The 22,475-nt window shown below is 37.3% G+C and overlaps 1 protein-coding gene across 1 annotated transcript in view; it reads right to left on the minus strand.

Annotated features, from left to right (window-relative positions):
- The window catches only part of DYNC2H1 (dynein cytoplasmic 2 heavy chain 1), a 376,760-nt gene that overhangs the window by 261,489 nt on the left and 92,796 nt on the right, over positions 1-22,475 (minus strand). Inside the window, exons 42-47 of the mRNA XM_052652274.1 lie at positions 12,626-12,885; positions 11,156-11,402; positions 9,903-10,054; positions 8,495-8,639; positions 5,889-5,991; positions 5,175-5,342 (exon numbers count right to left, since the gene is read on the minus strand). Coding sequence (XP_052508234.1) covers positions 5,175-5,342; positions 5,889-5,991; positions 8,495-8,639; positions 9,903-10,054; positions 11,156-11,402; positions 12,626-12,885 — 1,075 coding nt within the window. The remainder of the gene's footprint in view (positions 1-5,174; positions 5,343-5,888; positions 5,992-8,494; positions 8,640-9,902; positions 10,055-11,155; positions 11,403-12,625; positions 12,886-22,475) is intronic.

A 22,475-nucleotide genomic window follows, 5' to 3' on the forward strand; every position in this document is an offset into this window, starting at 1 on the left:
ATGCAAAAGTAGGAAGTCAAGAAACACCTGGAGTAACAGGCAAATTTGGCCTTGGAATGCGGAATGAACCAGGGCAAAGACTAATAGAGTTTTGCCAAGATAATGCACTGGTCATAGCAACCACCCTCTTCCAACAACACAGGAGAAGACTCTACACATGGACATCACCAGATGGTCAAGACCGAAATCAGACTGATTATATTCTTTGCAGCCAAAGATGGAGAAGCTCTATACAGTCAACAAAAACAAGACCAGGAGCTGACTGTGGCTCAGATCATGAACTCCTTATTACCAAATACAGACTCAAATTGAAGAAAGTAGGGAAAACCACTAGACCATTCAGGTATGACCTAAATCAAATCCATTATGATTATACAGTAGAAGTGAGAAATAGATTTAAGGGACTAGATGTGATAAATAGGGTGCCTGATGAATTATGGACGGAGGTTCGTGACATTGTACAAGAGACAGGGATCAAGACCATCCCCGTGGAAAATAAATGCAAAAAAGCAAAATGGCTGTCTGAGGAGGCCTTACAAATAGCTGTGAAAAGAAGAGAAGTGAAAAGCAAAGGAGAAAAGGAAAGATATAAGCATCTGAATGAAGAGTTTCAAAGAATAGCAAGGAGAGATAAGAAAGCCTTCCTCAGCAATCAATGCAAAGAAATAGAGGCAAACAACAGAATGGGAAAGACTAGAGACCTCTTCAACAAAATTAGAGATACCAAGGGAACATTTCATGCAAAGATGGGCTCAATAAAGGACAGAAATGGTCTGCACCTAACAGAAGAAGAAGATATTAAAGAGGTGGCAAGAATATACAGAAGAACTGTACGAAAAAGATCTTCAAGACCCAGATAATCATGATGATGTGATCACTTACCTAGAGCCAGACATCCTGGAATGTGAAGTCAAGTGGGCCTTAGAAAGCATCACTACAAACAAAGCTAGTGGAGGTGATGGAATTCCAGTTGAGCTATTTCAAACCCTAAAAGATGATGCTGTGAAAGTGCTGCACTCAATATGCCAGCACATTTGGAAAACTCAGCAGTGGCCACAGGACTGGAAAAGGTCAGATTTCATGCCAATCCCAACGAAAGGCAATGCCAAAGAATGCTCAAACTACCACACAATTAATACTCATCTCACACACGAGTACAGTAATGCTCAAAATTCTCCAAGCCAGGCTTCAGCAATACGTGAACCATGAACTTCCAGGTGTTCAAGCTGGTTTTAGAAAAGGCAGAGGAACCAGAGATCAAATTACCAACATCCACTGGATCATGGAAAAAGGAAGAGAGTTCCAGAAAAACATCTATTTCTGCTTTCTTGACTATGCCTAAGCCTTTGACTGTGTGGATCACAATAAACTGTGGAAAATTCTGAAAGAGATGGGAATACCAGACCACCTGACCTGCCTCTTGAGAAACCTATATGCAGGTCAGAAGGCAACAGTCAGAACTGGACATGGAACAACAGACTTGTTCCAAATAGGAAAAGGAGTATGTCAAGGCTCTATATTGTCACTATGCTTATTTAACTTACATGCAGAGTACATCATGAGAAACGCTGGGCTGGAAGAAGCACAAGCCAGAATCAAGATTGCCAGGAGAAACATCAATAACCTCAGATATGCAGATGACACCACCCTTATGGCAGAAAGTGAAGAGGAACTGAAAAGCCTCTTAATGAAAGTGAATAGTGGAGAGTGAAAAAGTTGGCTTAAAGCTCAACATTCAGAAAACGAAGATCATGACATCTGGTCCCATCACTTCATGGGAAATAGATGGGGAAACAGTGTCAGACTTTATTTTGGGGGGCTCCAAAATCACTGCAGATGGCGACTGCAGCCATGAAATTAAAAGACACTTACTCCTTGGAAGAAAAGTTATGACCAACCTAGACAGCATATTGAAAAACAGAGACATTACTTTGCCAACAAAGGTCCATCTAGTCAAGGCTATGGTTTTCCAGTGGTCATGTATGGATGTGAGAGTTGGACTGTGAAGAAAGCTGAGCTCCAAAGAATTGATGCTTTTGACGTGTGGTGTTGGAGAAGACTCTTGAGGGTCCCTTGGACTGCAAGGAGATCCAACCAGTCCATTCTGAAGGAGATCAACCCCGGGATTTCTTTGGAAGGAATGAAGCTAAAGCTGAAACTCCAGTACTTTGGCCACCTCATGTGAAGTGTTGACTCATTGGAAAAGACTCTGAAGTTGGGAGGGATGGGGGCAGGAGGAGAAGGGGACGACAGAGGATGAGATGGCTGGATGGCATCATGGACTCGATTGACGTGAGTCTGAGTGAACTCCAGGAGATGGTGATGGACAGGGAGGCCTGGCGTGCTGCGACTCATGGGGTCGCAAACAGTCAGACACAACTGAGCGACTGAACTGAAGCTACAGGAATCAAAACTATGTTATTGGCAGAAAGACTGACATACATCACAGAACAGAAGTGAGAGCCCAGGAACATACTTACACAACTAATTTTTGAAAAATGTGAAAAGCAATTCAAGGCAGAAAGGTAACTACTCAACAAACAGTGCTAGATCAAGCAGACAACCACAGGCAAAGAAATGAGCTCTGACCCAAGTCTCACACCTTACAGAGAAATTCACTCAAACTGGATCACTGACTTAAAATATAAAACTATAAACTCTTTAGGGGTAAATGGTAGGTGAAAATCTTCAAAATCTAGGACTACACCTAGTTCTTAATCTTGACACCAAAAAAACCTTTGAAAAATTAATAAATTGAGCTTCATCAAGTTAAAACTTTTTTATCTATAAAAGACTCTATTAAGAAGATGAAAATACAAGCTGCAGAGTGGGAGAATATATTTGCTAATCACTAAAAGAACAGTATCTAAAATACATAATGAACTCTAAAAACAATATTTTAAAAATCCAATTAGAATGTGGGCTAAAGACACAGACATTTCACTGAAGAGGACATGCAGAAGACACTCAATGCTCAACCTCATTGAATGACTTCATTTTCAAGACACAAAACAAAACCACCACAACACATCAATATACACTTATCAGAATGGCCAAAATAAAAAATAGTGATGACACCCAATGCTGGCAAGGATGTGGAGCAATTGGATCACTCATATATTGCTGATGGGAATATAAAATGAAGTACAGCTACTCTAGAAAACAGTGCGGCAGTTTTGTTATTTGTTAATTAAGCATACAAGTACCATTCAACACTGCAACTGCATTCCTGGGCATTTATCTCAGAGAAACAAAAAAGTCCACAGAAAACCTGTACATAAATGGCTATAGCAGCTTTCCTCCTAAGAGCCAAACACCAAAAACAATTCAGATGCCCTTCAACAAGTAAACAGTGAAAGAAATGGTAGCATTTCAAAATACCTACTCAGCAATAAAAAGGAATAAACCATTGAAGCACCTGAGAATCTGCACATATCTCCAGAGAATTATCCCGAATGAAAAGTAAGATACTTGAAATGGCAAAATTAAATCCTGAAAAGATGGTCGTTTCCAGAGGAGGGGAAAGCAGTTGATCCATTTTAACTGTACTGATGTTGATACCCTGGTTGTGACCTTGTACTATAATTTTGTCAGATGCTCCCACTGGGGAAAACAAGTACAAAGTTCACGTTCTCTCTCTCTCTCTCGCCCTCTCTATTAGTTCTTATAACTGTATGTGAATCTACAATTATCTCAAAATAAAAATTCTTTTTAAAAATTTCAAAGTAACTTCCTCAAATAAGGAATTAGTCTCTAAACTGCTATACCCCTAAATTCCATCATTTATCCCAAATATATTCAGATTGTATCTAGTTTATTTTTAAGTATCTAAAATTAATTTTTTTAATAAACTAATATTCTACTATGTGAAAATCCTATTTACCAAGATCTAACAGATATCAAGTCTGTTTTAAAAAAAAAATACAATCCTTTATTCAAAAGTAAAATACTGAGAAAAGACATTATGTATTGAGTCCTACATGAGACTCTAAAAGATACAAACTGTAGAGAAAAACACACTAATACTATCTAATGTCCAAAGGATATATCATTTTCTTCGCAGGAAGAAACATTATTAACTCAGTTTTTTGACTGAGAAAAGTGGTAGTATTTGAGAACAAAAGTTCTCCATGCTAAGCCATGAAAGCTACAGTATACAATGAATAAAAAAACCTCACTCAAAATCAAGTCAACTCCGAACTATTATCAGGCTTCTCTTAGCATTTCATATTGTCTTATTTCCTGATTCTAAAACTCAAGCAAGCACCTAGAAAATTCCTTCTATCAATCTTAACATTCCTTTCTTCTTTAAGACTCCCCTTCACTTATGTTATTATGACCCTGGAATCAATATCAAATGCAGAAAGATATAATGTACTATATATAATATTTTTGAAGCCTAGCTTTACACTCTAATACAACAGAAACTCATTTTGTAGCTTAAAAGCAGTTTTATTACGGAATAGATTCAAATGATAGTCTTCTTCTGTCAAAGTCCTTTTCACCATGTTGATTTTCCTATTACATGCATCACTCCCACAGCATTTTCATAATACAAATTGGTCATTAAGCAGTAACAGTTGCAAATGTAACATAGCTCCTTTGGTGCTATGCTTTGTTTATCATAACAACGGGTAAAGCTGCTAATAGGGTACACGTTCTGTGCTAATGACACTAATAGAGACAGGAATGAGAATTGCCATTATTCTCAAATGAAAGTTCATTATAATTAAATACGGATCTTCGCTATGACCTTTTAAGTATCACACATATACGGTTATTTTTATTAGTAAAAGTCCTTCAGGAAATACAATTTTGAATTGCAAATATAAAACACTTGCAGTCTGAACAACTGTTTCCAAGAAAAAAATTACCATCATTATTTTGTTTGGAAAATAACTACTGAAATCTAGCACAAAAGACAAAGCAACTTCTTATGGTTAAAACATTAAAATTATCCAAGGTTTTAGGGCTTTTCATTTTATTTTACTGAAGCACAGTTGATCTACAATGTTGTATTAATTTTTATTCCACAGTAAAGTGATTCAATAATACCTAAATTATCCAAAGTTTTGATTTGTTTAGACATATGAAATCATACAATCAGAAAGAAAAATAATTTGAAAGTTCTCGTAATATTTATATATTTACAAAAAACTCTGTAACTATATTACCTGCCATATTATCTAGTACATCTGAGCCCCAATCTCCTTGAAACACTGATGTTAAAATGCTGTCAAATAAATGAAGTTCCTTTGCACCAACAATTTTGTCACGGAATAAGCGCCGTGCTTCATATGCTACAATTTCTAATACATAATCTAGAGGATGGTTTGAGGATCCTAAAAGAGACAAAATTTTCTTTAATTATAGTAAAATTCAAATGATTTAAAAATGGGCTATTTCAACATAATGTTAGAAAGAATTAGAGAATGAGAATCTACATACCATAATTTTGGCATCAGATAAATAGAAAAAAAAGGAGAAAAGAGTTAAAATTCATTTTATGAATGAGTAGGTCAATTTTTTTGATTATTTAAAGGATATGTTAAACACTATTATCTCTAGTAGTTTAATAAAAATATCAATCCCTAAAAGCATATTAAACTTGTTTTGGCTATAAAGAATAATGATTACATTTTTTCTCAAATCAAGTTTTAATAGTGACAATCATAGTTTAGAAAAGGAAGTGTACTAAAATATCACAATTTTCATACCATGTTTAAATTTAATATCAACATTATTTCAATTATAATTTTAAAATATTATCATTACAATACTCATTTATCTATTATAAATATAATATACAGCATATATACACACAGAGAGACACACTATGACATTCTAAAGAAAGATAAGTGATTTGAAATCATAAAAGCAAAACTTACCTCCTTCTAAATCATATCTGAATAAGCCAAGAACCCATTGGGTAAGGATGCAAGGAGTAAAGAAATAATGACTATAATCATCAACTGTAAATTTGGCCCGCACCTGAAAAAAAAAGGCAAATGATTTGTCCTATTCTTTTAAATTTATAATCATGATGTAAATTTTTCAGTCACTTTAAATTTACAGGAATGTCAGTTTCTACCAGTGAGTGGAACCATATTTCAACATTACTGATTTCCTTAGTTATCTTGTATACTATATTTTATGCACCTAAAAAACATTATCTAAGATAAGTTGTTCATAAACTTCAGTAAGATGATAAAAGATTGTCCATGCAAGAAAACAAAATAAAACAAAATAAAATAAAAAGTTAAAAAGTTAAATCCTCCTAAAGAAAGGAATTCAAGGAAAGCCAGTTCAGTTCAGTCCCTCAGTCATGTCCATCTCTTTGAGACCCCATGGACAGCAGAACACCAGGCTTCCCAGTCCATCACCAACTCCCAGAGCTTACTCAAACACAAGCTCATCAAGTCAATGATGCCATCCAACCACCTCATCTTCTGTCGTCCCCTTCTCCTCCGGCCTTCAATCTTTCCCAGCATCAGGGTCTTTTCCAATGAGTGTCAGTTCTTTGCATCAGGTGGCCAAAGTATTGGAGTTTCAGCTTCAGCATCAGTCCTTTCCAATGAATAGTCAGGACTGATTTCCTTTACGATGGACTGGTTGGATCTCCTTGCAGTCCAAGGGACTCTCAAGAGTCTTCTCCAACACCACAGTTCAAAAGCATCAATTCTTCAGCACTCAGCTTTTTTATAGTCCAATTCTCACATCCATACATGACTACTGGAAAAACCACAGCTTTGACTATACGGACCTTTTTCGGGAAAGTAACGTCTCTGCCTTTTAATTCACTGTCTAGGTTTTTCATAGCTTTTCTTCCAAGCAGCAAGCATCTTCTAATTTCATGGCTACAGTCACCACAGGCAATGATCTTGGAGCCCAAGAAAGTAAAGTCTGTCACTGTTTCCATTGTTTCCCCATCTATTTGCCCTGAAGTGATGGGACCAGATGCCAAAGGAAAGCCAATCTAAGTGTAAAATGGGAGCTATAATTCCAAGGTGCTCATGGGTGTAAGATAGACCCACTTTATAACAGCAGGACAGAGCTATCTTATGTTCAAGAGGTCACAGAACTTTGAACAAATCAAAGTGCCACAACTCATATATATCAGCAACAAGTGTGCAGCCTGTGCCCTCCTCCCTACAGACGGGGCCACTTCTCTTGCTCTGGCCCTGATCACCTAACATATGAATTAATTTATAAAAACATAGTGTTTTCTTTCCATACTCCTACCGTGGGCTTTCGGTGTGGTGCTAGTGGTAAAGAACCTGCCTGCCAATGCAGGAGATATAAGAGACTCAGGTTCAATTCCTGGGTCGGGAAGACTCCTGTAGGAGGGTATGGCAATCCACTCCAGTATTCTTGCCTGGAGAATTTCACGGACAGAGGAGCCTGGTAGGCTACAATCGATAGGATCGCCAAGAGTCAGACATGAATGAAGCAACGGAGCATTCACGCACTTCTACTCGAATACTATAAAGAGCATCTTCCACAAATACTTTCATAACTTTCACACGCTACTCCCTTTACCCAGGAAGACCCTCTTTCATCTCAGGTCACTTTGTGAATTTCTCTTCATTTTCAAAACTCAGACCACATTTCCGCTTAAAAATCTACCACTCACAACAAAGGTACTCACTCCTTCTTTCATGCTGTCTCTGTAACTAGTACATACTGCTAACGATATACATATTGGGTGCTCAGTCACTCAGCTATGTCTGACTCTTTGTGGCCCCATGGATTGCAGCCTGCCAGGCTCCTCTGTCCATGGGATTTTTCAGGCAAGAATACTGGAGTGGGTTGCCATTTCCCACTGGAGGGAATCTTCCCAATGCAGGGATTGAACTCACATCTCTTGTGTCTCCTGCATTGGCAGGTGGATTCTATACCAATGTACCACCTGAGAAGCCCCTGATATACTTACTACACCTTATTAATAGTTTATTTATATGATCAGGTCCCTCATCAGTGTGTGCACTCTTGAGGAACAGTGGCACAGTTATCTCTGTATCCTTAGGACCAGCAATGGAAAGAGGAGGTACTCAATAAATATCTTCTACATCCTTACTTTATCAGAGTATTTTAAACATTTCTTCACAGACAGAAGGAAAGAAATAAACATCAAAAATTTCTCTCAGGTTTGAATCCCGAAAGACAGAAACTGACAGAAGTCAGGAGAAAGATCTAGTTTTAGAAAGAAAACAAACTCCATTGTAAATATGCTAAATTTGAGCACAAAGCAGAATAACTGCTGACCCACTGATTTGTTTTTTCAGTATTTGTTGGGTGTCTATTAGAAACTGTACCAGAAGATGTAATAGTGAATGAGGTACACACAAACATCTACCCTTGAGAGTTACTCTCTAGGAAAAAATATAAATGACAGGAAAATAAAGCCTGAGCATCAACACAGGTTAGGATTAAAGGCAGCCCTCTGGAAGTGATTCTAATAGACATGAAAACTACAATATAAGTGAATATATACCTGTTCATACACTTGTACCATAGATCCTGCTAGGAGATAAATTTTTGAAGAAGAACCCCAAATAGAATGATTCTTCAGATTTTTATGTAGAACTGGTTCCAAATATGCTCCATAAATTGTCTGTAATTGCTCTCTCTCTGGGTAACTAAAAAAAAAAAAATCATACAAGAAGTTGAAATAAATATTCTAAATTATTATTTTAATGTTAAGGTATAGAATTGGTTTCTAAACTGTGTGGTTTTCAAACTGGGAGGCCTAGCTACCTCCAAGGTTTACTCAAAGGCTTAAGCCAGGCTCACGGCCCTTATTCTTACTTCAACTCAATCAGATCCCTAATTATCTGTTGTCAAATACTAAGGATTCTAATAAAGGATTCTAATGAAATCACTTAAAAACATAATTGTTTAAAAGACCACTGATTGTTGGAAAGGGCCAGAGGAAAAGTTTGCTTAAGAAAAAAGCACTTTCAATTAAGTATAGTCTACACAAAGAACAGTAATCCACCTTAGAATTATGGAAGTAGAAAACATCAAATAAAATCAACCTTTCCTCCCAAACCAAAATCTTTTTCAGTACAGCTTAATTGGTGGCTATAACATTCTAAAAGAAGAATGTTAATGGATGGGAGCAGTTTAGCACAACAGCATAAAAAAGAGTTGGAGGACGTCGCTGGTGGTCCAGTGGTTAAGACTCCATAGTTTGACTGCAGAGGGGCTCAGGTTCAATCCCTGGGCAGGAAATAAGATTCCATATGTCATGTGCTGTGGTCAAAAAAAAAAAAAACTAAAACAGTACTGTGGTTACTAGAATATATACGGATAAGTGTTATGGCATGTAAGTTATACCTCAGTAAAGTTATTTTTTTTTTAATTAAAAAAAGGTTTTGTAAAGCAAAATATAACCAAGGATAAAATATCATAAAATTCCAGTTCATGTAACAATCATGGACCATGGAAATGGATGGGTATAACAGGATTAATATCTGTGGTTGCTGTTGTTTAGTTACTAAATCAGGATTAATATTATAGGACACTAAACGATCTAACTCTACCTTGCTCAGATATAAATTCTCTTTTTAGTTATCTCATAAAATTTGATTGTATTTTTGCTTTATATAACCCATAAAACAGTTAAGCCTAAAACTCATCATTCAGATTCCTGACACTGACATTTAGAGACAATACAAAGTCCCCACCTTATTTCTATTACATAAGAAGCATTGATTAAAGCCTTCGTCACCCTAACTTCTTACAGTTTAGGAAGGGTAGGGAAAAAATAATATCAGAGCTTAAGTTGGACTATTTTTATATTCTATATTTTGAAGTAATATCATTAAGACTTTCATAAAATGCAATATATAAGATGTCTCTCCACATCAAAAACAAAATTTTAATACAGTAATACATACTCTATAGCACAAAGACGAACAATAGAAGTAAATCTGGTAGTCAGCTGATGTCTTCCCAGTCTTCCTCCAGCTGACATAGAAGCCACAATTTGAATATTTTCTAAACCAACCCATTCTAAATTTTCATCATAAAATCCTTGGTATGTCAGTACCTATTTAAAAATAAATATGTTTAAATATTTTATGCTTAAGATTTTATAATCATAAGATATTTTGTGTAAAACAATTGTTTCTGAATGAAATCATCCTCTAACTCAAAAATTTGGCTGAAATATACTTTAATTACTTATTTCATTAAAAATACTACTGTTCAAGATTCTGTGTTCAATGTCAAAAACAAATTTATGGTTACTGGTGAGGTGGTGGGATAAACTGAAGGTTGGAATTGACATATACACACTATATACATACAAAATAGATAACAAGTAAGATCTACTGCCTAGCACAGAAAAGTCTTCTCAATACTCTTTAATGACCTGTATGGACAAAGGATATAAAAAAGAGTAAATATATTCTATATGACAGATTCACTAATGCATAGCAAAAACCAACACAGCATGTCAGTCAACTATGAGCCAATACAAATTTTTTTTTAATTTAAAAAAGACTCTGTTCAGTTAATGTTAGCTCAACTATGCTCATTTCTAAAATGCTTTTCAAAATAAATATTAAAGTCCAGATCATACTATTAATATAAATATACTTGCAATTATCAAAAAAAGTGAAAAACAGGGGAAAATATAAGGAAAACAGTTTGGTTTTTTTCTATACGTTTTAATATATTCATCAGTTACATAGAAAAGCAAAATGTGAACCTGATTATCAAGTTCAAGTGCCCAGTGTGATATAAATCACATAAAGAAAACCTTCCCCAATGACTGAGGCATGCCTGAGGAAATATATTAATACAACTGTTTTTGGAAGAGTGCATACACAGAAGAATGAAGCCAAAACTTGCGCAACTCTTAACACCATCCTCAGTGTCTGTTTTCAGGAATGAAGGGCAGGTAAACAGGGTGGGGTAACAGCTGTTTTCATTCTTTTGAAACAGCGTCTCTATGTAATACTAATTTTTAAATGTAGGAAGATCAAAGAAAGTAGGCCTGGGACAGGAATAAGGTGCTTCAAGTTTAATTTCCATTTAATTCCCACAATGGTCCTAAGGAGGGAAGCAGATTTTCTATCTGTAAGAAAAGTTAGTGAAATTAAATTGTCTCCAATTATATCAAAACACTTCAAGGGATAATACCCACCTGCTGCAGGAAAGCTATCAAAGTACTGGTGCCCCATTTGTCCAGCCTGGGTAGGTTGATGTCTTTTAAGTACAGAACAAGTCTCTCACAGTCTCTCGGTCTATACACTCGGCCAGTGTTAGTACTGATGACCATGCAAGTCTGGCTCAGTTTCTGCAGGAGATGCTGGGAAGTAGTCTGTGTGCTACAGTGAACTGTGGCGATGTGAGTAGACCGGAGTTGGGAAAACGCATACCTGAGCAGCATCCTGTGAAAGACAAAACACTCGACCTCATAAATGCAACCAGAGAAATACTCTTCATATTCAAAATACAATTTCTATTATTCAGTACATAAGTACTTTGGGCTGTGCCGGGTCCTCACTGCTGCACGTCCTTTTCTCTAGCTGCAGCAAGCAGGGACTACTCTAGCTGCGGTTTGCAGGCTTCTCTTCGTGGAGGCTTCTCGAGGCTGAGCACAGACTCTAGGACACACAGACTCAGCAGCTGCGGCGCAGGGGCTCAGTAGGTGCGGATCCCAGGCCCCAGAGCCCAGGTTCAATAGTTGTGGCACACAGGCTTAGCTGCTCTGCGGCATGTGGAATCTTCCTGGACCAGGGATTGAGCCTATGTCTCCAGCACTGGCAGATGGACTCTACCACTAAGCAAGCCACCAGGGAAGCCCCCAAGATTTCTAATTCTAAATATTTCCATTTCTAAATTATTTACAATGTTGTTTAAGGAAAAAGTAGTAACAATAGATATGATTTCTACAACTATCAATAGCTACTAAACAAGATTTCTAAGTTTTAGAGTGGAAAAAAAAATAAATTCATATTTTAAGGCATTCTTGAGACTCAGCCAAAAAAAAAAAAATCAAGGTTCACAAAAAATAATTTAGTTTGAAAAAAAGTATACATAAAAACCATTTATGTATACATAAAAAGTATACAAAAAATTTGTGATAGATTTTCATATACTCTAGAGTATGTGAAATTTTAATTCTTTAAAGTAAATGCTCCAAAGAGAATCATCTTACCTCTAAAAAAAAATGCTCAGTTCAGTTCAGTTGAGTTCAATCACTCAGTCATGTCTGACTCTTTGTGACCCCATGGACTGCAGCAAGCTAGGCCTCCCTGTCCATCACCAACTCCCAGAGTTTATTCATAATCCATTGAGTCGGTGATGCAATCCAAAAAATGTTCACATGCACTAATCATTTTGTTGTGATTCTATGCACAGAATTTTTTAAGGGTATTTTCTCAGATTTCTCTGATTCCATCAGGAAACACGTAACTTGGTGGGGAAAAAAGAGCATATTTTTCTCTATAGTAATATTATTTTTACAAATAGTGATAATAAAGAGTCCTTCATAAAAATGTACCTGCCACTTTAACCAAAAACATGTAACAAAATCTGTTAAATCATTTTAGAACAGGGGAGATGCATAAATCCATTACAGGCATATTGATTATTATTTTTCTGCTCTTACCCTTTGCCACATCCTTCTGGTCCAACAAGAATAAATGGCTGCTTAGTATCAGGACTTAACCAAGGTTTGAAATAGTCTAGACCTCGCTGCATGTCAGGAGTCTGAATAACTGGAAGAGTGTGGCTATTACTGAAATCATCAGCAGTCAAGTTTTCTGGCTTCTTCAGCACATAAGATGCTAATCGTCCTCTACTTGAGTCATAGTACGTGTCCAGTGGTTTGTGAGGGTCTGGAGGAGATTGTCGTGCCCAGTTAAAAACCTTAAGAAGAAAAAGTTATGAGAGATTTTCATACACTCCAGACAGAATATGTGAAATTTTAATTCTTTAAAGTAAATGCTCCAAAGAGAATCATCTTACTTCTTAAAAAAGTTCACATGCACGGCTGCTGCTGCTGCTAAGTCACTTCAGTCGTGTCCAACTCTGTGCGACCCCATAGATGCCAGCCCACCAGGCTCCTCCATCCCTGGGATTCTCCAGGGAAGAACCCTGGAGTGGGCTGCCATTTGCTTCTCCGTCACATGCACTAAACTTACTAAATATCCTTAATAATTATAGTAACATTTTATCTCACATATTATTCTCTAAATGATCATTCAAGCAAATAAATAAAATTCATCTAGGGCTGCCGTCTATGGGGTCGCACAGAGTTGGACACGACTGAAGTGACTTAAGAGCAGTCTGCACATATACTGTATAAACACATTCAATTTCCAATTGAGTTCTTATGAAAAGTAAACTACAAATAACACAATGTAGGACTCCTAAACCTGTCATTTCCAGTATAACTGTCCACTGCACTGTCACCACTACTGCTCCCAACCTGTTCCTCTTTCAAAAACTGTCATCCATACAGATACACAGCAGAGAGCTAACCCTAATGCAACTCAATACCTTTATTGACTTTGTCAATAAGACACTGAGTGGTAACAATAGGAAGCATCTGGCAACAGATGGGCTACGGAAAGAAAAACACAACAGAGAAAGTAATAAATGGTAGTATCAATGAAACAAAATGACGAAAATGCAGAAACATAATGTTGGAACCAACCTCAATGAATATGTGTTCAATTATTTCAGTGGAAGTCAATAGGAAGAAATTCCTTAATATATAGAATTTGGCTTTATAAACAATGTAGCTGAAATGACTTTTGCACTAAATAAAGAAAAGATCTATAATGATTGCTCCATCTAAGCATTTACAACTGGAAAACTCTTCTGGTTAAAAAAATGACTAAAAATATGCTACTTTAAGATTAAAACAAATAAAATAACTATATTTATTTATATAGCTGCTGCTGCTGCTAAGTCGCTTCAGTCGTGTCCGACTCTGTGCGACCCCATAGACGGCAGCCCACTGGGCTCCCCCATCCCTGGGATTCTCCAGGCAGGAACACTGGAGTGGGTTGCCATTTCCTTCTTCAACGCATGAAAGTGAAAAGTGAAAGTGAAGTCACTCAGTCGTGTGCAACTCTTAGTGACCCCATGGACTATAGCCCATCAGGCTCCTCCATCCAGGGGATTTTCCAGGCAAGAGTACTGGAGTGGGGTGCCATTGCCTTCTCCATTTATATAGCTAAAAAGGTACAAAAATATCTAACAAAAAACATAGTCCAGACTTTAGCCTATTAAAAAATCTTTCATAATTTTATTTTTTAATTGAAGGATAATTGCTTTACAGAATTTTGTTTTCTGTCAAACCTCAACATGAATCAGCCACAGGTATACATATATCCCCTCCCTTTGGAACCTCCCCCCCCATCCCACCCCTTTAAGTTGATACAGAGCCGATGTTTTGAGTTTCCTGAGCCTACAGCAAATTCCCATTGGCTACCTACTTGACATATGGTAATGTAAGTTTCTATGTTGTTCTGTCCATACATCTCACCCTCTCCTCCCCTCTCCCCATGTCCCTAAGTCTATTCTCTATGTCTGTTTCTCCATTACTCCCCTGAAAATAAGTTCTTCAGTGCCATCTTTCAATACCATTCTTCAGTACCATCTTCAGGATATATCTTTTTCTGACTTACCTCACTGTGTATAATAGGCTCCAGGTTCATCCATCTCATTACAACTGACACAAATGTGTTCCTTTTTATGATTAATATTCCATTGTGTATATGTATTACAACTTCTTTATCCAATCATCTGTCAATGAACATCTATGTTGCTTCCATGTTCTAGCTATTGTAAACAGTGCTGCAGTGAACAACGGTATACATGTGTCTTTTTCAATTTTGGTTTCCTCAGAGTATTTGCCTAGGAGTGGAACTGCTGGGTCATATGGTGCTTTCATTCCTAGTTTTTTAAGGAATCTCCATACCATCTTCCTTAGTGGCTGTACCAATTTATATTCCTACCAACAGTGCAAGAGGATTCCCTTTCCTCCATACCCTATCCAGCATTTATTATTCGCAGATTTTTTGATGATGGCCATTCTGACTGGTGTGAGGTGACATCTCATGGCAGTTTTGAGTTGCATTTCTCTAATAATGAGGGAGGCTGAGCATCCTTTCATGTGTTTGGTAGCCATCAGTATGTTTCTTGGGAGAAATGTCTGTTTAGGTCTTTTTCCCACTTTTTCAATGGGTTGTTGCCCTGGTATTGAGTTGTATGTCTATTTTGGAAATTAATCCTTTGTCAGTTGTTTCATTTGCTATCATTTTCTCCCATTCTGAGAGTTGTCTTTTCACCTTACTAATAGTTTCCTTTGCTGTGCAAAAGCTTTTCAGTTTAACCAGGTCACACTTGTTTACTTTGGTTTTTATTTCCATTACTCTAGGAGATGAGTCATAGCGGATTTTGTGTTGGTTTATGTCGAGTGTTCTGCCTATGATTTCCTCTAACAGTTTTACAGTCTCTGGTCTCACATTTATGTCTTTAATCCCTTTTGAGTTTACCTTTGTGTACAGTATTAAGAGGTGTTCTAACTTCATTCTTTTGCACATAGCTGTCCAGTATTCCCAGCACCAATTACTGAAGAGGCTGTCTTTGCCCCATTGTATATTCTTGCCTCCTTTGTCAAAAATAAGGTACCCACAGGTGCATGGGTTTATGTCTGGGCTTTCTATCTTGTTCCATTGGTCTATATTTCTGTTTTGTGCCATTACCATACTGTCTTGATGACTGTAGCTTTGTAGTGTAATCTGAAGTCACAATAGTTGATTCCTCCAGCTACATTCCTCTTTCTCAAGACTGCTTTGGCTATTCAGGGTCTTCTGTGTTTCCATATGAAATGTGAAATTTTTGTTCTAGTTCTGTGAAAAATGCCATAGGTAATTTTCATAAGGATCACACTGAAACTGTAGATTGCATTTGGCAATATAGTCATTTTCACAATATTGATTCTTCCAACACAGGAACATGCAATATTGCTCCATCTGATTATGTCATCTTTGATTTCTTTCATCAGTGTCTTGTAATTTTCTGTATATATTCTTTTGTCTCCTTGGTACAGTTAATTCCTAGATATTCTATTCTTTTTGTTGCAATGGTGACTGGGATTGAGTCCTCAATTTCTCTGATTATTCAGTTAGTATCTAGAAATGCAAGTGATTTCTGTGTACAGATTTTATATCATGTGACTCTGCTATATTCACTGATTAGATCTAGCATTTTCTGATAGTATATTTAGGGCTATCGACTTCCCTGGTGGCTCAGATGGTAAAGCGTCTGTCTACAGTGAAGGAGACCCAGGTTCGATCCCTGGGTTGGGAAAATCCCCTAGAGAAGGAAATGGCAATCCACTTCAGGACTATTGTCTGGAAAATCCCATGGACAGAGGAGCCTGGTAGGCTACAGTCCATGGGGTCACAAAGAGTCAGACACGACTGAGCGACTTCACTATATCCCTAGAAGTATAGTATCATGTCATCTGCAAACAGTGACAGCTTTACTTCTTTTCTGATGTGGATTCATTTTATTTTTCTTCTCTGACTGCTGTAGCTAGGACTTCCAAAATTATGTTGAGTAACAGTGGTGACAATGGACAACCTTATCTTGTTCCTGATTTGAGGGGAAATGCTTTCAGTTTTTCACCATTGAGAATTATGTTTGCAGTGGGCTTATAATATATGGTCTTTACTATGTTGACGTAGGTTCATTCTATCCCCATTTTTAAAAAAGTTTCAATCATAAATGGGTGCTGATTTGTGTCAAAGGCTTTTTCTGCATCTATTGAGATTAAGCACAAGCTAGAATCAAGATTGCCTGGAAAAATATCATTAACCTCAGATATGCAGATGACACCACCCTTATGGCAGAAAGCAAAGAAGAACTAAAGAGTCTCTCGACGAAAGTGAAAGAGGAGAGTGAAAACGTTGGCTTAAAACTCAACATTCAGAAAATTAAGATCATGGCATTTGGTCCCATCAAATAGATAGGGAAACAATGGAAACAGTGACAGACTTTATTTTCTTGAGCTCCAAAATCACTGCAGATGGTGACTGCAGCCAGGAAATTAAAAGATGCTTACTCTTTGGAAGAAAAGTTATGACCAACCACGACAGCATATTCAAAAGCAGAGACATTACTTTGCCAACAAAAGTCCGTCTCGTCAAAGCTATGGTTTTTCCAGTAGTCACTATGGACATGAGAGTTGGATTATAAAGAAAGCTGAGTGCTGAAGAACTGATGCTTTTCAACATCAATGGTGGTGTTGGAAAAGACTCTTGAGAGTCACTTAGAGAGCAAAGAGATCCAGCCAGTCCACCCAAAAGGAAATCAGTCCTGAATATTCATTGGAAGGGCTGATGCTGAAGCTGAAACTCCATTACTTTGGCCACCTGATGCAAAGAACTGACTCATTAGAAAAGACCCTGATGCTAGGAAAGATGGAAGACAAGAGAAGGAGGGGAGAACAGAGGATGAGATGGTTGCACGGTATCACTGACTCAATGGACATGAATTTGAATAAACTCCGGAAGTTGGTGATGGACAGGGAAGCCCGGCATGCTACATGCAGTCCATGGGTCTCAAAGAGTCGGACATGACTGAGGAACTGAACTGAATTGAACTGAGATTATCATATGGTTTTATCATTCAATATTTTAATATGGTATATCACATGGATTGATTTGTATATATTGAAGAATCCTCACACCCCTGAAATAAACTCAGCTTGATCATGGTGTATGAGCTTTTTAATATGTTGTTGAATTCTGTTTACAAAAATTTTGTTGAGGGTTTTTGCATCTATGTTCATCAGTGATATTGGTCTGTAATTTTCATTTTTTTAGTTATCTTTGCCTGGTTTGGGTATCAGGGTGATGGTGGCCTCACAGGAAGTGTTCTTTCCTCTGCAATTTTTTGAAAGAATTTTATAAGGATAGGCATTAGGTCTTCTCTAAGTGTTTGATAGAATTCACCTGTGAAGCCATTTGGTCCTCGACTTCTGTTTTTTGAGAGATATTTGATCACAGCTTCAATTTCAGTGATTATAACTGGGTTGTTCATAGTTCCCATTTCTTCCTGGTTCAGTCTGGGAAGATTGAATTTTTCTAAGAATCTGTCCATTTCTTCCAGCTTATTGATTTTATTGCCATACAGTTGTTCATAATAGTCTCTTATATTCCTTTGTATTTCTGCATTGTCTGTTGTAGCCTCTCCTTTTTCATTTCTAATTATGTTGATTTAATTCTTGTTTTCTTGAAGAGTCTAGCTACAGGTTTGTCAATTTTGTTTATCCTCTCAAAGAACCAACTTTTAGTTTTTATTAATCTTTACTACTGTTTCTTTCATTTCTTTTTTATTTCTGCTCTTATTTTTATGATTTCTTTCCTTCTGCTAATTTTGGGGGATTTTATCCTTCTTTTTCCAGTTGTTTTAGGCATAAGGTTAGACTGTCTATTCAGTGTTTTTCTTGTTTCTTGAGTTAGTATTGTATTGTTATAACCTTCCCTCTTAGAACTGCTTTTGCTGTAACCTTGAAAGAAAAGCTATGGCCAGCCTAAACAGCATATTAAAAAGCAGAAACATTACTTTGCCAACAAAGGTCCATCTAAGCAAAGCTATGGTCTTTCCAGTAGTCTTGAATGAATGTGAGAGTTGGACTATAAAGAAAGCTGAGCGCCAAAGAACTAATGCTTTTGAACTGTGGATCTTGAGAGTCCCTTGGACTGCAGTTCCGAATATGCACTGGAAGGACTGATGCTGAAGCTGAAGCTCCAATACTTTGGCTACCTGATGCAAAGAACTGACTCCTTGGAAAAGACACTGATGCTGGGGAAGATTGAAGGCAGGAGGAGAAGGGGACAACAGAGGATGAGATGTTTGGATGTCATCACCGGACATCACTGGACATGAGTTTGAGCAGCCTACAGAAGTTCGTGATGGACAGGGAAGCCTCGAGTGCTGCAGTCCATGGGCTCACAAAGAGACGGACATGATTGAGTGATGGAACTGAACTGATAGGTTTTGAGTTGTCGTGTTTTCATTGTTATTTCTAGGAATTTGTTGATTTCCCTTTTAATTTCTTCAGTAACCTGTTTTTATTTAGAAGCACATTGTTTAATCTCCATGTCTTTGTGCTTCTTAGTCTTTTTTCTTGTAATTGATATCTAGTCTCATACCGTTGTGGTAGGAGAAGATGCCTGATACGATTTCAATTTTCTTAAATTTACTGAGTTTTGACTTGTAACCCATGATATGGTCTATCCGGGAGAATGTTCCATGGGCACTTGAGAAGAAGGTGCATTCTTCTGCATTTGGATGGAATGTCCTGAAGATTCCAACGAGATCCATTTCATCTAATTTATCATTTAACACTTAATGTTTCCTTATTAATTTTGTTTTGATGATCTGTCGATTGGTGTGAGTGGATTGTTAATGTCTCCTACTATTATTGCGTTACTGTCAACTTCTCCTTTTACGTCTGTTAGTGTTTGTCCTATGTACTGAGGTGCTCCTATGCTGGGTCCATAGATACTTACCATCGTTGTATCTTCCTCTTGAATTGATCCCTTGATCATTTGGTGGTCCTTCATTATCTCTTGAAATATTCTTTAAGTTCTACTTTGTCTGATATGAGGATTGCTTCTCCAGCTTTCTTTTGCTTCCTATTTGCATGGAATAATTTTTTCCATCCTCTCACTTTCAGTCTATATGTGTCTTTAGGTCTAAAGTGGGTTTCCTGTAGACAGTATATATATGGGTCTTGTTTTTGTATCCATTCAGCCAGTCTGTGTCTTTAGGTTGAAGCACTGAATCCATTTACACTTAAAGTAATTACTGATATATATGTTCCTACTGTCATTTTCTTAATTTGGTGTTTGCTTTTGTAGATCTTTTTCTTCTATTTCATGACTATATAAGTCCCTTTAATATTTGTTGTAAAGCTGATTTAGTGGTACCAAATTCTCTTAACTTTTCCTTGTCTGAATAACTTTCCATTTCTCCATCAATTTTGAATGAGATCCTTGCCAGGTGCAGTAATCTTGGTTGTAGATTTTTCCCTTTCAGTACTTTAAATATATCCTGCCATTCCCTTCTGGCCTGCAGAGTTTCTCCTGAATGATCAGCTGTTGAATGTACAGAGTTTCCCTTGTATGTTACTTGTTGCTTTTCCCTTGCTGCTTTTAATATTCTTTCTTTGTGTTTAGCCTTTGTTAGTTTGATTAGTTTGTATCTTGGCATGTTTCTCCTTGTGGACATACAGTTTATACTGTAGGGGACTCTTTGCATCTCTTGGACTTGATTGACTATTTCCTTTTCCATGTTGGGAAAGCTTTCAACTATAATCTCTTCAAAAATTTTCTCACACCCTTTCTTTTTCTCTTCTTCTCCTGGGACCACTGTAATTCGAATGTTGATGCATTTCATATTGTCCCAGACATCTCTGAGACCATCCTCAGTTCTTTTCATTCTTTTTACTCTGCTCTTCAGAAGTTATTTCCACCATTTTATCTTCCAGCTCACTGATTTGTTCTTGTGCTTCAGATATTCTGCTATTGATTCCTTCTAGAGTATTTTTAATTTCAGAATTTTGTTGTTTGTCTCTATATGTTTACTCTTTAATCCTTCTAGGTCTTTGTTAATTGATTCTTGCATTTTCTCCATTCTGTTTTCAAGGTTTTTGATCATCTTTACCATCATTATTCTGAATTCTTTTTCAGGTAGTTTGCCTATTTCCTCTTCATTTACTTGAACATCTGTGCTTCCAGTTTGTTCCTTCATTTGTGCAGTATTTTTCTTCCTTTTCAGTTTTATTTATTTTAATTGGAGGCTAATTAATTTACAATATTGTAGTGGTTTTTGCCATACATTAACATGAATCAGCCATGGGTGTATATGTGTTCCCCATACTGAACTCCCCTCCCACCTCCCTCCCCATCACATCCCTCTGAGTCATTCATCCCAGTGCACCAGCCCTGAGCACCCTGTCTCATCCATTGAACCTGGACTGGTGATCTGTTTCACATATGATAATTTACATGTTTCAATGCTATTCTCTAAGATCATCTCACCCTCGCCTTCTCCCACAGAGTCCAAAAGACTGTTCTATACATCTGTGTCTCTTTTGCTGTCTCTCTCATATAGAGTTATCGCTACCATCTTTCTAAATTCCATACATATGCGTTAGTATACTGTATTGGTGTTTTTCTTTCTGGCTTACTTCACTCTGTATAATAGCCTGAAGTTTCATCCACCTCATTAGAACTGATTCAAATGTATTCTTTTTTTTAAACTTATTGTGTTTGAGGTCTCCTTTTCCCAGGCTTCAAAGTTGAATTCTTTCTTCCTTTTGGTTTCTGACCTCCTTAGGTTGGTCTGGTGGTTTGTGTACACTTCATTTTACAGTGAGATTTGTGCTGAGTTTGTTTTTTTCCCTCTGATGGGCAGGGCTGAGTGTGGTGGTAATCCTGTCTGCTGATGATTGGGCTTGTATTTTTGTCTTGTTTTTGTTTGCACAGGGTGTTACTTGGTGGTTAGTCTTGTATTCAAGTCGTTTCCTTTGTGGAAGTTCTTAATATTTGATACTCCCTAGGGTTAGGAGTTCTCTGGTAGTCTACGTCTTGCAGTCAGCGCTCCCACTCTAAAGGCTCAGGGCTTGGTCTCTGGCTGGCTGTCTTCTTCCCACTGATCCTCACTCAGTTCCTCAGGGTTTGAGGTGTGTTTGTGGCTACAGGACGGTCTGACATGGTTGGGCTCTTTGGCTCTTCTGGATTTCTCCTGGCAGCCAGACTTGGATTCCTCAGCTCTAGACTGGTGGCTTATGATCAAGGACATAATCCAGGAACAGATGGTCAAGTGGAAAAGACGTACAGGGCAGGGTGTATGAAAGTTCCACTTTTGTCCAGGATACCAACCTCCTTCCACTGCCACATACTCAAGAGAGCTGCTCACCAAACACCACCCCCAATTATTTTATAAAATGTTAATAACACCATAAAATGCCATAAACTAGTTCAAAGAAGAAAATAAATATATATGTACATAGGTACATATATATTTAGGCACATACATATATAGGTACTATATATATGTACATACATAATACAGGTACATAGGTACATACATATAGGTACATAGGTACATATATATTTATTTTCTTCTTTGAACTAGTTTATGGTATTTTATGGTGTTATTAACATTTCATAAAATAATCGGGGGTGGTATCAATAATCTCAGATATGCAAATTATACCACCCTTATGGCAGAAAGTGAAGAGGAACTAAAAAGCCTCTTGATGAAAGTGAAAGAGAAGAGCAAAAAATTTGGTTTAAAGCTCAACATTCAGAAAATGAAGATCATGGCATCCGGTCCCATCACTCCATGGGAAATAGATGGGGAAATAGTGGGAACAGTGTCAGACTTTATTTTGGGGGCTCCAAAATCACTGCAGATGGTGACTG

This window comes from Budorcas taxicolor, chromosome 15, assembly GCF_023091745.1.
Source record: "Budorcas taxicolor isolate Tak-1 chromosome 15, Takin1.1, whole genome shotgun sequence".
In the NCBI taxonomy this organism is placed as follows: Eukaryota; Metazoa; Chordata; class Mammalia; order Artiodactyla; family Bovidae; genus Budorcas; species Budorcas taxicolor.